At 39.8% G+C, this 21,825-nt stretch overlaps 1 protein-coding gene across 1 annotated transcript in view; it reads left to right on the top strand.

Annotated features, from left to right (window-relative positions):
* acap3a (ArfGAP with coiled-coil, ankyrin repeat and PH domains 3a) overlaps positions 1 to 21,825 on the top strand; it is a 59,916-nt gene that overhangs the window by 34,278 nt on the left and 3,813 nt on the right. The window contains exons 5-24 of the mRNA XM_053240642.1: positions 2,864 to 2,922; positions 4,098 to 4,281; positions 4,574 to 4,618; positions 4,860 to 4,955; positions 5,282 to 5,356; positions 5,870 to 5,881; positions 12,254 to 12,366; positions 12,558 to 12,609; positions 13,249 to 13,349; positions 13,443 to 13,554; positions 13,780 to 13,988; positions 14,950 to 15,019; positions 16,035 to 16,129; positions 16,268 to 16,476; positions 16,564 to 16,665; positions 18,030 to 18,122; positions 18,681 to 18,901; positions 19,020 to 19,129; positions 19,227 to 19,337; positions 20,178 to 20,239. Of these exons, the coding sequence (XP_053096617.1) occupies positions 2,864 to 2,922; positions 4,098 to 4,281; positions 4,574 to 4,618; positions 4,860 to 4,955; positions 5,282 to 5,356; positions 5,870 to 5,881; positions 12,254 to 12,366; positions 12,558 to 12,609; positions 13,249 to 13,349; positions 13,443 to 13,554; positions 13,780 to 13,988; positions 14,950 to 15,019; positions 16,035 to 16,129; positions 16,268 to 16,476; positions 16,564 to 16,665; positions 18,030 to 18,122; positions 18,681 to 18,901; positions 19,020 to 19,129; positions 19,227 to 19,337; positions 20,178 to 20,239 (2,131 nt within the window). The remainder of the gene's footprint in view (positions 1 to 2,863; positions 2,923 to 4,097; positions 4,282 to 4,573; positions 4,619 to 4,859; positions 4,956 to 5,281; positions 5,357 to 5,869; positions 5,882 to 12,253; positions 12,367 to 12,557; positions 12,610 to 13,248; positions 13,350 to 13,442; positions 13,555 to 13,779; positions 13,989 to 14,949; positions 15,020 to 16,034; positions 16,130 to 16,267; positions 16,477 to 16,563; positions 16,666 to 18,029; positions 18,123 to 18,680; positions 18,902 to 19,019; positions 19,130 to 19,226; positions 19,338 to 20,177; positions 20,240 to 21,825) is intronic.

Below are 21,825 nucleotides of genomic sequence, written 5' to 3'. Positions count from 1 at the left end.
TTTTGTAGGCATTAAATTAAAGTGTGAGTATAGTTTTTTTTTTTTTTTTGTAAACTGATATATCGTGATGTGTATCATGTATCGTAGAAATATCTTTAATTATCGGATATGGTATTTTTTGTCATATTGCTCACAGCGCAGTATTGTAATAAACTTACATTTTATAGCTTTTAATATACAAAAAAAATTTTCATATTTTAGTTAAAATTTACCAAACTTACTGAACATTACAAATTTTTTTTACTTGTTATTAAGACAACATTAAATAAAACAATAGAAACACAGCTAAAATCCAATAAAATACATCTCCAGGAAAATGATGACTTGTTAATCCACGCTAGATCATTATGTTTTCTATTTTAAAACTGTCTAGCTTGAAAATCAATCGCACAATTCTTCAGGAAAAGCTGATTGCCGGTTTTTTGTTCTAAACGACTAAAACGTCCCAGAATGCATCACGATATTACTGTAATTTGTTGTAATGTAAAACAGGATGTACAGCGCTTGCTCACAGTGCACCCATGTGAGCTTTACACCCAGACAGGAGATCAGGAGGAACGTTCACGAATGATTCAGTGAATCGTACGAGATTTGTAAATGTCACAGTGCTCAGTCTGTAGATGAACATTCTAGAGAGATCCGGCCTTTTAGCCTAGCGTTAAACTCTTGAATTGAGTCAATACCTTTTAGCACTGTGGCTATTCTATAGACTGCACGGGGGGTCAGTGATCATGACTGGAAGCTCAAAGCTGCACAAATGAGGTTAATGGCCGAGGTCGTCACACACGGAGAAGCACAGTGACCCCATTCGACCCTGTTCCTGCCACCATTTTACACAATATGGTGAGTGTTGGAGACGGAGACAAAGAAATAGCAGCTTGATAGATGTCCATGCATCAAGCCATCCAGTGGAGCGACTGTGCAGAGGAACACTGAGGCATCACACATGATGTTTTGCAAGAAAACACAATTTTAAACATTTTCGCTCTAGTAGGAAAATTAATAATAATTATTATTATAAACACAATTTTCTAACTTTTTCAAATGTAGTTGATCAGCCAATTAGTGTTTCCGGCGTTTGCTTTGTTCTTGTGTACTATTAAGAGATCACCAGCGGAGGGTGAAGGATTCCTCCAAGACACGTGCAGCCAACCTCTTCATCTTTTCGAGCTACTGCTCGTGCAGAGCAAAGTGCTATCCGCCCTCTTCCGCATACATGAGCTCACAGATGCCCACGATTGTGGGCAAAGAGTATGCCATCGCTCCCACCCAGAAAGCACAGCAATTTTCCTCTCTCGACTCCAGCCATGGAAGGTTGTGGCAACATCGGGATTCGATCACACTTTTCCGTTACGCCACTCAGGAACACGCTTACGTGTTTTTTTTTTTATGTTCTGTTTTTCTGAAGGAATGGAACTAGTGCAGTTTTTCCTGACCTTTTCAGTCATTACAGATGGGATGACAGGAAGGAAGGAAACAAAGAGGCCTGCAGAATGACGTCAAAATGGACAGATGAAAGGGTGAAGGATAAGTGAAACGGTGGAGGGTTGACTCAGGGATTTCTGTCATACAACATTTCCTGAAAAATATTTGCTCACAATCTCAGGATTATCCACAAGGATAATGGCAAACTGTTTCCCTCTCTCTCTCTCTCTCTCTCTCTCTCTCTCTCTCTCTCTCTCCACAGAGGAAAACCGGTATTATTTTCCCTGATTGTTCTTGCTTATGTTTAGCAATTTTTTTCGTCTTGTAACTGCGCTAGCGACGTCTCCACGTGACATCAGCGCGGCAGACGTCTGCTAACTTCTAAAAGGCATAAGAAAATACAGCACCAACCAACAAATATTTCAATAAATTCATATTTCATGTGTTTCAGGGTAGACTTTTCCTTTAAGTACGCTCTCCCTCTGCGGGGTTTCGCATCATACCCAAATAGTTATTGAGATGCAGGATTCATTACAGCACTGAGATGCATGCAAAGTGTGTGTTTTACTGCGCTCAGCCTCTCAGGATTGACATGGCGACAGGAACACAAGCATGTTGAGAAGTTTTTGTTCTTCTGCCTCACTTGGCCTATAAGGAGCCTGTTGGAGTTTATGGGATAATAAAATGTTAAAGAGCCTTCTGCTAAAGTGCCCACCTGGAGAGTTACATCTCACAAAGCCTCGGCGTGTTTTTACAGCCTCATATAGAGTCATATTTCTACCTGCACTGAGGTACTGACGTCTGGTAATAGAATTGTGCTTATCACACTGATGTAAAGACTCAGGAATGTTGAGGCTTCGCAGTGCAGCTTTGATTTTCTTTTGAAAAAATCAAAAGAAATCATCAACCAGCTTATCATCTTATCATAAAATGTATTAAATCAGTGTATGAAACGCTGTAAACGCTAAAATAAAGCATTGTATGTCTCAGAGATGTTGTACTGTGGGCCTGAGTGCTGCATCATCTAGAACATTCAGTACATCCAGGTGCTAAAATCCGAGCTGTGTCAGTGGCAGACCTGTAGCCTCATCCTCTCGCTCTTCATCTATTATTATCAGTCTTTGTTTCCACCAGCTGTGCCTCTCATTCTCGTTTTTTTTCCTGCCCTCCCTGTCCGACTGACCTATTTTATCTGCAGCGAGCACAGCAGGGCAGCGCCGATCAGCAGAAAGCTCCTCACGCTGCGTACACAGCTGAATATGAATGAGTGAGCGCAGGATCAGAGAGTGATGGACGTGGGTGGGAGGGGATTCTCACGCGTGTGATGGTTAAAACAGGGTGTGATCGCCCTCTGCTGGTGAAAAACACGTCTGTGCATGTGGAGACGCATCGGAACGGTTTTTAAAATAACATTGTTTACTGTCATTCTGTGTTTCAGATCCTGTTTGACCAGGCACAGAGATCTGTGAAGCAGCAGTTGCACAACTTTGTCAAAGAGTAAGTACCGAAGTACATTTTACTCAGAGTGTAAAATATGCATTTTGGAAATGCCCTGAACTCTAATCACATCTCAGGCAAATTAGAGTTACATAAGCTAAATTTGCATATCAGAAGATGATTGGCTCATATATTTTATGATGCAGTAATACCTATCGGAACCTGATTGGATCTTATATTATATGATGCAATAACTCCTCCTAAAATAAGAGCCAATCACGTTCGGATAGGGCATATCATAGGATGTCAGAACATGATTTGAACATGATCGTCTCTTATATTTTATGATGTAATAACACCTAGCAGAACATGATTGGCCCTTATATCTTGATATGCAGTAACATCTATTGGAACATGATTGGATATTTTATGATGTAATAACATGTATCCAAACATGATTGATTTTTGTATTTTATGACGTAATAACACATATGTGAACACGATTGCCTCTCAGATTTTATGACACAGTTAACATCACCTGCCTGTCATGTGTTTAATACTAGCTACTGTTTTTCAGTTAGGTTTTTTAGCACCACAGTTTCTTCAAATAATACAGAAACGCTACCGCAGGGACTTTTCTGTTTGTTTTGCATTTTTCACAGGGTGACTTAATTAATCACATAAAGCCGAGACAATGTATTCTTTTACTCTCACATCATTAGCAGTTTCCAGAAGGCACTTTTAGTGGTTATAGGATGTATATATCTTATTAAATGTGGCAACATTGGGGAGGTTATTGATTCATTCTAGACTCAAACAAGCCTCTGTAGGAAGCTTCCTTGATGTCAGATGTACTGCTGCAGGCTACAGCCATGAATGAGCACAGTACAGAGTGGAGGAAATGGGAGAGGAGTCCTGGGTTACACATACACACACACACACACACACACAAACACACCTCACACAAACTGCTGACATTTAGCTCAGGGATGCTGAGACATCCTGTAATCCGGGAATTTACTGTTCCAGATTTAAAATGCACACACTTATGCATGGCCACATTTGTATACACACACACACACACACACACACACACACACAGTGAGTGCAGATTACTCATGCATGAACTCTTTACAGTTTTTGAAGCCTGGCTTTCAGTTTGTTCATCCATTTAGCTTCATATCACTTTAAGCTTCCTGTGGTTTTGTGTGTGTCTGTGTGTGTGTGTGTGTCAGGGATGTGCGGAAGTTTAAAGAAACGAAAAAGCACTTCGATAAGGTGCGTGAGGACCTGGAGATCGCTCAGGTGAAGAACGCTCAGGCCCCAAGGAACAAGCTGCACGAGGTGGAGGAGGCCACCAGCACCCTCAACGTCACCCGCAAGTGCTACCGCCATCTAGCACTGGACTACGTTCTGCAGGTAACACACACACACACACACACACACAAACACACACAGATTGATTAATTTATTTGGACTGCTTTGCTCCTCCTTTGACACTTTCCTGTGTTGGAAAAGAACTTAAAGTTACAGGTTTACCTCTGACACTGGAGACTCCTTCCATAAATGCTAAATAAACGTCTCCTTTGTTGTGTACAACACGCTGCTCAGCAAAGCACATTTCTCCACATCCAACACATATAAAAACTAACTCAGTACAGCATGAATCCAGTGAACAACTCTTAGCTTGGTCTTATTTTCTCCTCCGTAGATCAACGTCCTTCAGGCCAAGAAGAAATTTGAGATCCTAGATGCAGTAAGTTCCACAAATCAAATTACACTGTGATCCCTGCTGAAAAAAAAAGCACTTGAACATGAATTCCAAGCTGGACTAATCTGGTTTGTGCTGGTGTTATCGCTTACTTGCTCTTAGTATGCGTTACATTGCTCACGCTTGTATCTGGTCTAGACGTGTTTGTCTTCAGCAAGGGTTTTTAAAGCATGACTGATCTTTCATTTCTTTCGTTTATTTCTTCCTCTTCCTCTCTTCTCCGCAGATGCTGTCGTTCATGCACGCTCAGTACTCGCTCTTTCAGCAGGGTTTTAATCTGCTAGATGAGATCGACCCCTACATGAAGAAGCTGGCAGCAGAGGTGACCGACGCCCACATCCTCACTTAGTAGTGACACTAAAGTCTAATCAGATTCATGTTTTTAAGCCTTGGGGATATTTGATTAGCCTGCTGGGGTTGAAAGTAAGTAAGGTAAGGAGAGCATTAGTCAGAGAAGCCCCATGATGCTTAACATGATGCTACCACCACCGTGCTTCAGAGTTACCTCTTGGTTGATCATTGACTAAGTTTTCTTCTTGTACTTTCTAAAGAAATAACACAGCAATGAAGGGGTGAAATGAACAAAAAGAATGAGTAATATTCGCGGTGTCTTATGTCTGTGTGTCTTTTTTTTTTTTAAATGTGTAGCTGGACCAGCTGGTGATTGATTCAGCGATGGAGAAAAGAGACATGGAGCACAAACACGCTACGATACAACAGCGGGTACGCATGACACACGTCTAAGCTGTTCTTAAAGAAGTCAAGTTGTTGCCTTGCCTGTACTGTGTGTAGTCAGGACATACAGAGAGCCAGAATCCACTAAATTCGTGACTGAGGATTAGCAGCTATATTTAACTTCCCAAAGCCAACAGCTAACTCAGATGTTAAAGCAGGTAGAATTAAGCACATGAAGAGTTTGTCGAGCCTTTAGTTATCTGGAGTAGAAAAATCATTTCTCAGATAATGTATTTACTACAGCTAAGAAATTATGACTTATTAAAAAAATGATAAAGAAAAAAATGTATCTAAGTTTATCCTGAAGAATACGTTGATCAGTTTAGTACAGTTTGGTCTCCCATTTTCTCCTCAGTGTGTGAGTGTGTGTGAGGGTTTTATATCAGCAGAATTTGATTCTCTGGGATGTAAACTTCACTTTAGATCTCATTATCTAACATATATTTTCTTTTCTCTTTCCCTCCCATTTGGGACTGTCCTAAATTGATCTTCACTTCACAGACTCTTCTACAGGTCAGTTTTTATCTTTTAATCGATATAAATCCTCTCTGGACTGATATTTGGACATCAATAGAAGCCTTATAGTCCGACTTCTAGGGCTTTAGTGTCAGCACTTGACACTTTACTGTAACAGTTAGAGATAAAGCTGTAACTTAAAGTTTTCCAACACTGGAAAGACTCCCCCAGTCATGTTTTATTCCTTACATAATCCACTTGTATATAGATGTCAGTGTTACTTTTGTTTCTAAATATTTTAATAAAATTCAGGAAGAGACAAAGCCATGCATTTCCCAATTATATATATTTTCGATCTTTATATTTTCTACACTGTTAAATGCGATCTCAGGAATTGTGTAGAGATTTAAAGGTACAGTACCCCGGATCAGATCTGAGAAATTGCTAAGGCGATCGTTTGGATTTTCTGCTTTCCCACATCATACCTCATTTGCATGAAAGTTAGAAATTGCCTCTTTAAATGTTACTAATTGCTGAAGCTCAGCTTTTGCTATGTTACTTGCTAGTATTAACGCAGATTATTCACATTTCATTTCATTGTGTTGCAGTCTCGCTAACGCAAGAGGACAAACCTCATTAGTGCGTTGTGTTCTGTTGTGTAACCGAGATGTAAGCGTCTTATATAACACCAGTGAGGCTTCCGTACAGCAATAATGCCGTGGACGTCTCTTCTGCTGTCACATTATTTCTGCTCAGTGGCTCCTTCCTGATGTGGGTGTTGGGAAAAATATGTTTTCTCTGCTTGTGCTTAAAAAAAGTTGCTGGTCAATTTCCGCTCAGAATAGCAGCTCATTACGGAGCGTGAGAAACGACTAAAGCATGAATCTGTGAGATCAGTTAAGAGGTCCACACGCAATTTTTTGTCATATCCGGAGCATATTAATAGCTGTTAATAGAGACGGAACAAAATGAGCAAGCAGCACTGAGGTTGAAGTATTCCATTAACGTGTATTCCATTAAGGCTGAGTCAGCAGGGGTTGTGTTTTTGATAAATATGAATATTCAGAACTAAAGTTGGGAAGTTCTTATATGGAGACTAAGATCTGCAGTGATTTAGTTCATTTAGTTAGTGTGTATATTAATCACCTGTTTATCTGTTCACCGAGTCCCAAATTAATACTTTGGGTTCATATGTTGTTTGGTTCAATTCAATTCAATTCATTTTTATTTGTATAGCGCTTTTTTACAAAGGTCATTGTCTCAAAGCAGCTTTACACAAACAAAAGTAAAGTGAAGTGTGTGTGTGTGACGTCTCTGATGAGCAAGCAGGGTGACGGTGGCAAGGAAAAACTCCCTGAGATGGTGATAGGAAGAAACCTTGAGAGGAACCAGACTCAACAGAGAACCCATCCTCATATGGGTTTACACTGTAGTGCGCGTGTGTGTGTGTACAATGTGCGTTTGTGTAGTCCATAGAAAACAGCTGAAGCTTCTTTGGTTTTATTTTGTTTCTCACTGCACATGATTAAACTAACCAAAAAGGGACGAAAATGGCTGTGAGGCATGTAGACTGAAAATCTACTCATAACACTCTTCCGTTCACTGAACAGAAATATGTAGAGGGTCGAAAAGGGTCTCTGGAGGACTAGTGGTTAGGCCACACTGCGACCTGGGTTCGATTCCCGCCCAGGGAACTGACCCCAGCCACTGGCATCCAGCATAAAACTGTGCCAAATCAAATACGTGGACCAATGATCTGCTGTGGCGACCCCTAACAGGAGCAGTCAAAAAGAGGATCAACAACCAGAGTGCAAAGAACACAGAGCCTCTAACGCTCAGAAAATTACTAGATAATTATATAAATAGCAAAAAAAAAATTATGTTTTCTCTTTTTGTTTGTTGCACCAAATATTTAGAACAGATGGCATTTCTGCAGCACTACAGCTCTGTCCTTTGGCTCAGTTTAGCAGCATATACAAAAAAAAACAAAAAAACCTGCAACCCAAAATACACAGCATGTTTGATTCACGTCCTGCAGTCGGGTCGATTCAGAGTCTCACAGCGCTAGAGTTCACTTAGAAGTGGACTAACATCACCTTGATTATGCAGTTATGTTCTTCCTCACCCGAGTGTGATTGCTTTGAAAACGCACCAGGATTCCGTTGAAACGGACTAAACACTGCACGTGTGTGTCTGATCGCTCTGATGCACCTGTTAATCATCTGTAGGTAATCACCGGTTCATGGCAGAGGTCAGCAGTGGGTGATGCTCCTGCTTTTGAAAGGGTTTTAAAGCGCAGCATGCACTGATGCTGAGGCTTTTTTACAGAAAAGCTTTTAGCCAGTGTGTGCACGGGAAGTGAAATGAGGACAGCATGTAGCTGCATGACCTAGAATGTTGTAATACCGTGCAGTGGTTCAGCTAACTCCTAAATCGCTTAGGATCAACTCCAAATGAGCAAAGATGTTAATGCAGAAAATATTTATTCTAGCGCATGAAAACTGAATACAAAGTCAAAACAAGCCCTAATACGGGTTATAATGTGTTTGCCCACGGTTCACCTCCAGCTCCTCCTACATTTTTGATGTAATATTTAATGTTCTTTCTTTGCTCTGGAGTACACCTTGGACTTTAAAAATGAACGACTCTCATAGTTCAGACAGATTGTGGCTTTATAAGGCTACCAACTACCAACCTCCATATAACACATCCATCCATCCATCCATCCTCTGTACTGTTTACTGTAACCTGTAGTCTATCCCAGGGGACTCGGGGGCACAAGGCGGGGGACACACTGGACAGGGTGACCACAAATTGCAGGGCACAATTGCGCACACACACACAAACACACACACTCACACGCATTCACACACTACGGACAATTTAGAGATGCCAATCCACCTACAACGCACGTCTTTAGACTGGGGGAGGAAACCGGAGTACCTGGAGGAGACCCCAAATCACAGGGAGAACATGCAAACTCCATGCACACATGGCGGAGGCAGGAATCAAACCCCCAACCCAATCAGAATAAAAGTTAAAGGTTTAATAACTAGGACTGAGCGCTGTGCCACATTGTTGTATGTTTGCATTGCTAGTTTTATAGATGGCATTAGCTACAGGTTAAACCAGATTATAAATCAAAATTAGTTTTTATATGGAGAGGTGCTTGTGTATAAAGCAAATATTGTAAATAATAATAATAATGAAAATAATAATTATTATTATTATTATTATTTTCATTATTATTATTAACAACAGTTAATAATAATAATGATAAAAAAAAGTACAGAAGAAAATGAAAAGTCTATTAAAATACAATAAAATAAATCAAATAAAATTCGTTTAAAAAGATTTTTAAATGTCCACTGCTTGACTCTTGACATTGTCTATGCTTTAATTTTATGGCATTAAAATATTTTTACAGTAACATCACAATTAAATATGCACAACTGTTGTTGAATTACAGTAAATATCTTACAAAATAGTATATTTATAGGCCTTTCCTTTTTTTTTTGCCTGCAGTTTTCTGTACATTTTACACTAATTTTATTTCACAGTAGATTACATTACATTATTTATATATATATATCTTTTGTTTTTGTTTTATAATATAATATTTATAATAAATATATATACTTACATTACATATATATATATAGTGTTGTAAGTATATTTATTTATATTTATATTTATTTTTTTATATTTTAAATAAAGTAATGTACATTATTTCCTTAATCTTAATATATAAATACAAATATTTCTTAATCGTTATACATATATAATCTGTTTATAAATACATAAATAAAATGAATAAATGTCTACGGTTTTTTTCCTGTTCTCTGAGGAACACTGGTTTAATCCCAAATTGCTTCTTATTCCCTATATAAGTGCACTACATACGGCATTGAATACTGTGTCTGTAACGAGTGTGTAGTGTACTGTGTGTTCACTATAAAGCGTTTTTGGTGTTTAGCCCGTCTCCATGGTGCTTGTGGGTTGAATTAAGGAGCGCGCGATAACGTGTGGTGCTGTGCGCATGCGCGGCGCAGGTCTCGTGCGTTCAGAGCTGCGCGCGCGGGGGCACAGAGCCACTGACAGCTCCATGGCCAAGGTGACGGATGCTTAGTTCAATGTTTTTAAAGTATTTAATAAATAATGATGTTGGAATACCTTAAAAGCGTAAAGCTGAAGATCTTCAGCAGGTTGGACCTCACGCTGGTGGGTAAACTGTCACTTTCTCACGAAATTTAGTTTAAAAGTCGAAATATAAGTGTAATGAATTGTTAAACGCCAGAGGTTTCTAGGCTGTTTGTGTTCCAGTGGATTTAATCCTAGTTCATTACACATAAGAGCAGAAACATTAGGTGCATATTAATATAAGTATAACTAAAAATGTTTTATTTCATGCTGACAATATTTGCATTAATTCTGACATTATAAGCAGGTGCATTGTTTTTGTTTTTGTTCTGAAATTATTAGGGCTCTAGTTTTTGTAAGGACAAGGTAGTGGTGTACAGAGAGAGTGTAATAAATACATTCATTAAAATTAATAAATTAAAATAAATTCAAACCTCTTTGGGCCAGTTTTATTTCATGAGCATTATTTTATTTTATTTTATTTTACTCTCACTGTCCACCCTTATATTATCTTATAAACACTTACAAAGCTTGGGGTCCTAAGAATTTTAAAACAAGTACTATTTATATGACAAAATAGTGTTTTACAGTGAGAGTAAAATAAATAAATACAGTAAATAAATGAATTTATTTAGAATGGATTTATTTCGCAAAAATTGTTTAAATCTGTACAGTAAAATTTTCCCTATTTCATATAGCGATTTTTTTTTATTCATGAACTTTCCACCAGAAGAACACATTATGTTCTGGTTGACTTTATTTACTTCTTTTTGAGTTATTAAGCTTTGGACAAAACTCATTCAAATGGTCAAACAGGATCAGAATTATAAGAACTCAATAACGAATATAATAACTTTAATTATGATGGGTTTTAACTAAATTATTTTTTTTAAATCATGGACTGGCTAGCTATCCTTTCTCAACCTCCACTTTGAGAAGCACTTCTTTAAGAGAGATTAAGGTTTGTTTTTTGTTTTTTTTTTACTTGTGTCTTGCTTATGTGTTGATCTTGATATTGAAAACTCCTTCGGCTTTATTGTTTACTGAGTTATACTGTAACGCACATTTTCAGTACAATCTATAAAGTTATATAGAAAGAAAATGCTACAGTCTGTGCTGTATTGTTCACAAGGCGAGTGAAACGTCTGCTCTGAAGCAGTAATGAGACTTGGCCTTATGTGAATAGACCTGACTGTTTGCATAGTCACGCTGGTGTAGTCTAGGGAAAAGGAAAAAAAAATCTCTCATAGTAACCTCAGAACGGGCCTTTTCTTTTAGTCTTGTTCCTTTATTCCTTGACACTAATACTAATGTTCGCATATTGAATATAGCGCTATACATATTGGTATGTTTACATCAAATATTGTACCTTATCATATATAACAGGCAAGAGTATTCAGTTTAAAGAAACTCCTGCTGACTCTCACAGTGACTAATTTAAATGCCAGGGAGAAGATCTGACCAAACAACACATGGGTGTCACTACAATGACAGTCCTGCAGTTTGTTTATTCTGGTCTCATGGCATTTTGAAAATAAAGTGGTTTTTTTTAATGCAGAAAAAAAACAAGCTTCATGGTGCGATACACTATATGACCAAAAATATGTGGACACCTGACCATCACACCCATGAGTGTTCTTTCCCCAGACAAAGATGGAAGCACACAATTGTCTAAACTGTCTTTGTGTGCTGTAGTATTACAATTTCCCTTCACTGGAACTAAGAGACCCAAACGTGTTCCAGTGTGACGATGGTCCCGTGCACAAAGCCTTTCTGCTCATGGTTTTGGAAAGGGATGTTCATCAAGCACATGTGGGTGTGATGGTCAGCTGTCCACATACTTTTATCCAAATAGTTTGTCTCAATCTCTTATGTAAGCATGTAGACTGATTTGTTGCACCTCTTAAGGTCTTTCTGGACAACTCTCTGTGTATTTAAAGTGTAAATATTGCTGAGAGCGCCAGTTTCAGAAGTGTCACTGGAAGCATCAGACACTTTGACGTTATCTGTGACAGTATTAACAGAAATAACCAATACTGTAAAACAAAGTTTTAACTAACTAACTTTTAAGGAGCTCAGTCGCTGACTGAAATTATCATTGGTAATTGATTTAGCAGACACTTTGGTAGGTAAGCTTACAGCGCTGCTCATCACAGTGAGGAGCAGGAAACTGTAAATAGTGCATAAAATACGTAATTGTTCCTGAAAAGAAAATGCTCATGAAGATGATCTTGCACATGTGGTTTGTGACAGTTTTTATTCAGAGCTTCTGCTCTCTCTTTCAATCAGGACTTTGCCTACGATGACCCGAAGGTGGAGTTCAACGTGGACGCTCCCAACGGAGTGGTGATGGAGGGCTACCTGTTCAAACGGGCCAGCAACGCCTTCAAAACGTGGAACAGGTGAGCAGAGGAAATGAATTACACAGCACTGACCATAGTTACAACCCATTCATGAGAAATGATGGAGCGAAATACGACCCACTGGTCCACATTTGACTCATCCACAAAGCTTTCACCAAGTAATGACCGCTTTACAGCTTTATCATTCCACTCGTCCTACATCCATCTGTGTTATTCATGTGTCTCCTCAGGCGGTGGTTCTCCATCCAGAACAGTCAGCTGGTGTATCAGAAGAAGCTGAAGGCAAGTGTTCCTCATCATTCTCATTCATGTTTTTAAATAATTTTTTAATTCATTTATCTATAATAAAACAATATAACATCAATCATGTTTTCTATAGCACTGTATTCCGCTTTTTGTGTTGCTGGGCCACGTTACTATGTGGCTTGCAAGCCTGATTGCAAGGGAAAAGGAAAAGTTAGGCATATTTCATGAAGACTAATCAAATGCCATGAAATGCACAAAAAGCAAAACTTTACACATGAAGTGAGCTCAATATTTAAAAAAAGAGATAAAATGATTTATTACATATTGATCTTATTCAAATGGTATTCATGTGGTAGAGGTGGGCTTGGTTACATTACACAGCATACAGAGCAAGTTATATACTTTGATAAGCAAAGTATGCTTGTGACAGAATGTTGATATTCATCATATAGAAAGTGCTGCAAATAAGTTGCATGCGAATGTTTTTTCTGTGACATTGGGTTGTTTAAATGAGGATAATGCATGAAACATAATTCTCAGAAACACCGGCTTAGCTGTTACTGTCTATGGCTGTGTATCACACGTCTGTGTCTTTATCACACCTATTCCACAGCTGTGCTGTAGTGTTGGTGTTACACGCATTCAGGGATTTCATCCAGTGTGTTTGTCCTATAGGACTCACTGACTGTGGTAGTAGAGGACCTGAGACTGTGTTCGGTCAAACCCTGTGAGGACATCGAGAGGAGGTTCTGCTTTGAAGTGGTGTCTCCTTCCAAGTGAGTTTTACCACATACTGACTCAAACGTCCTACAAACACTGTATGTCCTTCATGGTGTGATGATGATGATGATGATGATGATGTGTTGCAGGAGCTGTATGCTGCAGGCTGAGTCAGAGAAACTCAGACAGGCCTGGATCCAAGCAGTGCAGGCCAGCATCGCCTCAGCCTACAGAGAGAGTCCAGACAGCTACTACACTGAGGTTAGCACATATATGACATTCTCACGTACACACTACACTGTTTCTCTTTTCTGACAAAAAGTGGCATTTGTTAAGAGACTTTGGGAGTAAAACAAGGTCAAATCAAACATAAAATATTAATATACAACAATATGTGTGTTTGGTGTGTAGAATGTGTAATTATATGATAAATGCCAGCATGTTTCAGTATAAGACTTTATATCTTTGTATTATTTTCTCCTTCAGCGTCTGGACCGGACAGCGTCTCCCTCCACCAGCAGCATCGACTCGGCCAGCGAGCCGCGAGAGCGCAGCGTAAGGGCCGAAAGCGTGCTGCAGAGGGTGCAGTGTGTGCCAGGCAACGATGTGTGCTGCGACTGTGGCCAAGCCGATCCACGCTGGGCCAGCATCAACCTGGGCATCCTGCTCTGCATCGAGTGCTCTGGGATACACAGGTAACACACACTCCGAGTAACAGAGGTACAGCTGAAACAGAAGGCTGTACCGAGTGTGTATACTGTGCAGTTATAGCCTGTCTTTCTGTCAGAAGCTATTAGTTAGAAGAATAGGTCTACTATACACTGTTACACTAGTCCATAGTCATTCACTCTTGAATTGATTTCTGCCTTTGAATAATAATAGCATTTGATACATTTCAGACACGCCCATTTATTTAAACCATATTACTATCTTAAAAAAAAAACTTAGTGATTCCCTGATTTGTACATCTAGAGAGAAGAAGTTTAAAAACAGCCTAAATGTATCCAACTCATGTTTTATCAGTATTAGTTCTTTAGGGTTTTTTTCTGTTTTCTTCAGTTTCAAACTGTCCTTGGTCTTTTATCACAGCACAGACAGATTATGCAGATCCCTTCAGTACTCTGCCCGTGGTTCACACCACCTTGTGAATATTAATGCACCCTCCGGAGGCCACTTTTCTCATGCCGAGTTCCAGGCAACTTTCTTCTTTTAATTCTCCATTTTAATTCTAACCGGGTTGCCCGGATACGCAGCGACACACGCTGATGTGAGAAAGGGTGGGCAGCTGTTCAGTTTCTCAGAGAAGCAGCTTGTAGTTCTGTAATTTCAGCCCTTAAACTCTCTCCCGCTGCTCCGCTCAGAAACTCGTCTGAACTGGAGAGTGAAAGTTCCTTTCTCTGAGAGAAACGTGAGAGCTTGAGCTGCTCTTTTAATTCAGACAGGTTTTGTGTGAAAGAATGCCTACGTGCAGTATATAATTAGCATCTGAACGTTTATGGCAGCTTCTTCTGTCTGTGTGATAGCTATGTACAGTTCAACACAACTGTCAGGCGTGTGTCAGACAGCTACTAATTTAACAGCAGGCTTTTACTTGCTCAGCTGTGATGATGTGTGTGTGTGTGTGTGTGTGTGTGTGTTTGCGTTTTCTCCATGCAGGAGTTTGGGGGTGCACTGCTCCAAAGTCCGCTCTCTCACCCTGGACTCATGGGAACCTGAGCTACTCAAGGTGGTTTTTTTTCCCCTTATAACCTCTTTGTCCAGCTCATCCTCAGTGGCACACTACCAAAAAAATGCACACAATTTCCACTTCCCCTAAATGCCTAAGTGTAGTTGATCAGTTAGACATACACCATATGGCCAAAAGTTTGTGGACACCTGATCATCACAACCATACTGTATGTGGACCTTTCCCAAACTGTTGGCTCAAAGGTGGGGTGTATATACTAGGAAATCAGACATTATAGATTGTATACGGTATACATCTGTCAAATCAAGTAGATCTTTATTATCATCACATCCATATACAATGTACTATACACAGTTAGATGAAATAACGTTTCTCCTGGACCCAAGGTGCAAGATACATGTATGACATACACAGTGCTGACAGGACATAAATAAAGTGCAGAGTGGGGGTATGGGAAACAGTCAGGGTGCATACAGAGACGGGTAGCCGAGCATAAATACTTAATCACATAAAACATGACATGATTTAACATGACAATAATACATTACAGTAAACACAGGGTCCAAAGCTGCAGCTAGAATGAATTTAGTAAAAGGTGTCTGTGCAGTAATGCTTGTAAAAGTAACCTGAGATGAATGACGTTTAAAGTGACAGTGCAGTACTGTAATGTTGTATAAAAGTGACACCAAAAACTCACTTAAAGAATCCTATTGTAATCTGAATTATGCACCATTTGATGTAAGATTAACCCTGTCCTGCAGGTGTAGAAGAATGTGGGCCTCATTTGTCAACTATTCACCGCAGTTACTGAGTATCTGATTACAGATTAGATTAAGTGAAAATTCACCATATCTCTCCAAAAGACAGTCTGTTCCACTTGGAATGGACTGATAAATACTGTCGTGTGACTACCATGTGCACTCTTCATCTGATCAAAAATTATTTTTTTTTTAAGTATTGTTGCATTAGCCCCACATTAATCCACATGATTTTCCTGTCGGATCGCTGTGTTGTGTAATAAATAACCCATGTTTACATGTTGCTTTGCCTGCAGTTGATGTGCGAGCTGGGCAACAGTGTTATAAACCACATCTACGAGGGCACGTGTGAGGAACGGGGCATGAAGAAGCCAGGAGCCAACAGCCCCAGGTGAAAGCGGCACATGCACTATGTTCACATTTTCCGTATAGAGAGTAAATTCTATAGTACACTCCACTTTTACTCCAGCTTGTACAGACTGGAGTTTCTTAATTTCTGCTATCTTATTACCTGCTTAACTGACTGCAGGCAAGAGAAAGAGGCGTGGATTCGAGCCAAGTACGTGGAAAAGAAGTTCCTAAAGAAGATGGCAACAGCGGAAGCCCTGATGAGCAGCGAGAGAAAGTCAGAGAGGCGGTGGGCTGCAAAAAAGTGTCGACGCCACAACAGCGCCACCACCGTGCCCAAACACCGGCGGAAATACAGACAGGATCCCAGCTCGGGTTCCCTCTGCTCAGGTAGCGTGTCTCACCTTTAGTAATTTATACCAGATTGATGTACAGACAGAGCCGCTCCTTATATCCCTGCTCCTTCTTGTCCATCAGCCAGCACCGCTTTGGAGAGAAAGTTCAGGCGAGATTCGCTCTTCTGTCCTGATGAACTGGACTCCCTGTTCTCCTACTTTGACACCAGCTCAGGGCCTCGCAGTAAGTGTTACAGCCCAAACAAGACAAAGAAGGAAAGACTATCCTGAGACAGAGTGTAGTCTTTCATAGCATTCTTTCATTCTGTATTAAATAGAGTAACTAAAATACACATGGTCCATTAGTGCAGCACATCTCACTCTATAAGAACTTATAATGCAGTCTCTAAAGAGAATGTAACCCTATCTTCAGGCTTATTGATTAGAAGTGAGAGCTAATCATACAGCTCAAGTTAATGTAGGGAGCCTGGAAGAGGAGTAGTGCAGCAGAGGAACTGGATTTTAAAGTAATAATCCAGAATTTTTCACTGTACTGTTATGATCAGTTACCATGGTCAGGCACTTTTACATTTCCCTGTACTAAGAACAGAAAACCTGTTTAAACACATTTATAATGGAATTCTACAGGCAGTAGTTAAGGAGAGCGATGTCCTGATCCCACTTTTTCTATTTCTATATTTGATACTTCTATCTTTGTAATAACTGAGCTGCTATCTGCAAGTCTGTCTTTTGCCAAGTTAGAAACATCAGAGGCATAACAGTGGGTGAACCTTAAGACAAGTTGTGGTCTGTGTTCACTAAGGATGTGTATTTTTTACATCTCAGACAACTTTTTTATAGCCTATCATTCCACAGTGCTGTAAAATTCTTGATTCTCATTGGCCAGAAGGTGATTCATTTTCTTTAACAGCTGCTCTGACAGTAATTCAGGCTTCAAGGTTTATATTAATCCACTTGTTAAATATGTTATTGTTTCTGTAGTAACAACTGACACAGGGATTTGTATGGCAGATTCTCCACATAAACTGATTTTAGACGTTTTCTTTAAGGAAATGTTTATTTAGAATTTGTGGAAGGAGTCTCCGGGGTCAGCGCTTTGTAACAGTCAGAGGTAAAGGTATAAATCAAGGTTTTCCTACACAGGTCTCTAGGACAGAGGACTTTGCAGTTTCTCTGTTACAGTGACAATGTTTTTATTTTATTAATTTCAAGAGAAAGAGAAAAAAGACCAATACACAGAGCTGCATCACACCACCCATCTTTGATTATTTTTTATAACAGCGGACCCACATGTGTTTTATTCCTTAAATTCAATGGTCACAAGATTTGGGCTGACAGTTGTGTGATCTGGTTTTGTTTTTCTGAATGTGTTTAAACACGAGATGATGGCGTGCTGTAGTAATTTTATTTACGTTTTTATTTTGTTTGTCATGATTATTGCAGTCACTTGTAAGTATTTGAACACTCATACTGATTAAGCCTATATGAATGCAGACTTTGAATGACACTTTGTCACTGTGGATGGAAGTGGGAGTGTGAGTGTAAGTGTGTAACACGTCCGTGGTTTGGCGCTCTCTGGTCCTGCAGGTCTCAGCAGCGACAGCGGCCTGGGCGGTAGCAGTGACGGCAGCACTGACGTCCTTCTGTTCGGCTCGGTGGTGGACAGCGTCACCGAGGAGGGTGAGACCACGAATCACTTACACACCACCATATCTCTCACACCTTTACACACAGAGTTACACACACAGTCAGATTTAATAGAGTTCATAGACCAAGTAAATGAATGAAAGAACGGATTTAATGCAGTTAGAGGCCCCGACAAAATCCCAAAATTTCCCCAGTAAGAAGGACACATATACGAGCAGGACACAACATACAGCCAAAGGTAAAGAAAATAAAAACATACGGACTAACAATGAAACCACAGCTTAAACGCTTTTGACAAGCAACAGTAGGAAGCATCCACTGCTCTTGAAATGGTGTATTTCATGTATTTATAGTGAAAGCAGTGTTCACATTAAGAAACAGAGATATGCATTTAATGTAATCACAGTTTTTTTTCTGTTTAATGCAAGATTTTAGTGTTCAGTTACACAAGAATGAGGTAAAAGATAATTGTGAGCGTAGTGAAGCTTAATTGAGAGTGAAGGTCCAATCCAGAAGATCCCTGAGTAGATAAAACAATCAGAAGATCATTGAGTAGATAAACAAGCAGCCATCTGGTGTGTGTGTGTGCAGAGTGTGAAGTGTCAGAGGACTCAAGTGGAGAGGTGGAGCTGGAGCCGGAGGCGTCAGACCCGGAGGATGTGCGTGAGCTGCATCCAGGCGCACTGCTCTATAAAGCCTGCCAGGCTCGTAACCTGCCCATCATGGCTGAAGCACTGGCACACGGCGCTGAAGTCAACTCAGTCAATGAGGAGGACGAGGGCAAGAGCCCGCTCATACAGGCCGTGATCGGAGTGAGTCAGTCATTTTGTTAAGGGTGTTTGTTAAACAGTTCTTGGTAGTGAATCCTGATTTTTTTTTTTTTTTTTTTGCTTGAATTTGATAAAAGACTTAATTTTTTTCTCCTTATAGGGCTCTTTAATAGCATGTGAGTTTCTGCTACAAAACGGTGCAGACGTCAACCAAAGAGACCTAAAAGGAAGGGGCCCGTTACACCATGCTACGTATTTAGGGCACACAGGGTGTGTAAAAAACACACACACACAAACACACACACACGCACAGTTACAGAGTACACTGTGGCTGACTGTGCCCTGTGTTCGGTGTTGTGATTTGCAGGCAGGTGTGTTTGTTCCTGAAACGAGGAGCCACACAGAACGACGGAGATGATGACGGTCAGGATCCTCTCAGTATCGCGGTGCAGGCCGCCAACGCCGACATCGTCACTCTGTGAGTGTCAGTGAGCACACACACACACCTCGAGTTACATAAATAACTATGATGAACAGGGTTGCAGAATGTGTTTCAGACATTAAAATGCCTTGTGTATTTGTCCATTTTATGAGGAGGATCGAGTGCCTTCTTGTTGCTTTCTCTCTCACTAGCTCACACACTCTCTGTTCCTACTCTTACTGTTCTTCATAAGAAAAACAAACTGCCTTTTTGCCTCTTTGCCTCTTCAGGTTATTACACTGTACTTGTGTACTTAAGCATTTCCTTTTCCTACTCAGTGCTGGTGTTTTTACTTTAAATTCAAAGCCTTAAGGGCTCCTTTACAATTACATTGCCCTCATGTACCTATGAGCAAACCCATTTTTGGAAAAGTGGCATTTGTTGTTCAGAGACATTACGCATAGTTACATAAGAGAGCATTTTAAAGGTTAGAAGAACACTACATTTCTCAAGCATGAAAAAATATAGCATTAAATGCTGCAACAAAATCTCTTTGGTGCTTTACCATCCGTGTTTGGTGTCACATTAAAGGAATTTCTCATTCCTGTTACCTGTTTACACATTAAATATAAGATGAATAAAAAATGTGCAAGCAGGAGGTTCAGTAAACATTGTACCTGGTTTTAGATGAACCAGTTTCAGTTCAAGACTTGATCAAACTCACAATGCTTATTTAACCGAAGGTTTGCTAAGCCCCGCCTCTTCTATGTTGTGTTTTATCAGTCACTGTGGTTGGGGAGAAGGAAGAGATTCAGGAAAGTAATGAATGCCTTCTGTCTCTCTGTTTCTCTGTCTCTCACTCTCTCGCTCTCTCTCTCTGTCTCTCTCTCTCTCTAGGCTGCGTCTGGCTCGGATGAATGAGGAGATGAGGGAGTCGGAGGGGCCGTTGGGACAGCCAGGTCAATACCCAAGCAGCAGTCCTACAGAACAGCAGTACAAGAAATGCATCCAGGAGTTTATTTGCCTCAACATAGCTGAGTGTTAGATGTCCCTGTGTAGCATAGACTCACTCTCTCTCTCTCTCTCTCTCTCTCTCTCTCTCTCTCTGTGTCTGTCTCTGCTAATCCCCTGCCTCACACACTTATCCCACAGCACATCTAAACACCGTGGAGGGTTCTCGCTGACCAAACAAATGATTTTAAACAAATGTAACGTTCTGTTACTGGCGTATTTTAGAAACAAGTTGGGTGTCTATCTAATACAAAGACACTCATCAACCCCACACTACTGAGACATCAGCAAAAATCTGGCCTCTAAATGTAAAGTTTGGGAGGTTTCCAAGTTTTCCAATAAGAAAACCAGAGAAAAGCAGCCGGGATTTAAAAATCTTGTGTACGGCTTAAACACATGAAAAGCGAAAAACGATGAACGAGTGAGAAACGCTGTGTTATATAAACAGTCAAAGAAGGACGCAAACACAACAGGCTTTAAAAGTCGTGATCAGCTCCTGGGATTTGAAGGACTCTCATTTTGTCTGTGACCAAAATACAGGTTTATGTTTTATAGAGGAAACAGGGTTCAGCTTGTGCTGGTGTTGTGGATTCTCTGGTATTTATGAATATCTTTCACCAGTCAGCGTAAATTATATCACAATTCATCAGGGTTTATTAACCGTGTGTCATACATTACAAATCATGATTTAGCAAAACATCAGTTATATAATTATTATGTCATGAGGTGCTGTTGGATAGAGTGGAAGTCTAACCCTAAGCTAAAGACTAACACTATGGGACCAGTTTCTTAGCTTAAGCCACTATCAGATGCTTTCTAACTGCTTCCTGCTACTCTGCTTTATGTAATAATCTGATCTCTGGCAAAGAAAAAGGGTCTGTCTCGAAAAAAGATAGCGTGACCAAAATTACAGTGCAAATTATTCCAGGCAACACACGTCCCTTCTGTCTCTGAGTCTTTAGAGCCCTGAAACACTAAGATGGCTGTAGCTGTTGAACTGTTCACACTAAGAGTTTTTACTCTTACTTACTAGAGCAATGCGAGTCAAAATTCCAACCAAGTAGTACGTTTACAAATAAAATTTGTAGCTGTTTGTGTTTGTATATCGCCAGAACTCACTTTGTAAATGAAATGAGTTAGCTATTTTGAAGCATCCTCACAGCTAGCTTGGATAATTTGCAAGACAGCAAATCTAGCTAGCTGTTATTCATCAAACAATTTTCAAGACATGTTCATCTCCAGAAAAATAACTGCTGCTCGTTTTGTCTTCACTTACGAGGATTTGTCCTCACGCAAATCGATAATTTATCGAACAATAGTAACAAGCGAAATAGTTATGACATGATAATTAAGATGTCGTAAACACATTCCCTTCCGAGGTTGCTCTACAGTGAAAATTTCTCATTTTACGATCATTCCGATGCAACAAAATAGAGAAAACAGTAGCTAGGCTAATTCCAAACCATGTAATAACACATTAAATAGATTAATAAAATAGTACAGCACTGTAGGTACCAATGCTGTATTATTTGGA

The sequence above is a fragment of the Pangasianodon hypophthalmus genome, chromosome 16 (assembly GCF_027358585.1).
Source record: "Pangasianodon hypophthalmus isolate fPanHyp1 chromosome 16, fPanHyp1.pri, whole genome shotgun sequence".
In the NCBI taxonomy this organism is placed as follows: domain Eukaryota; kingdom Metazoa; phylum Chordata; class Actinopteri; order Siluriformes; family Pangasiidae; genus Pangasianodon; species Pangasianodon hypophthalmus.
Note: the sequence above shows the minus strand (reverse complement) of the source record. Positions and strands in the feature narration are given on the sequence as shown.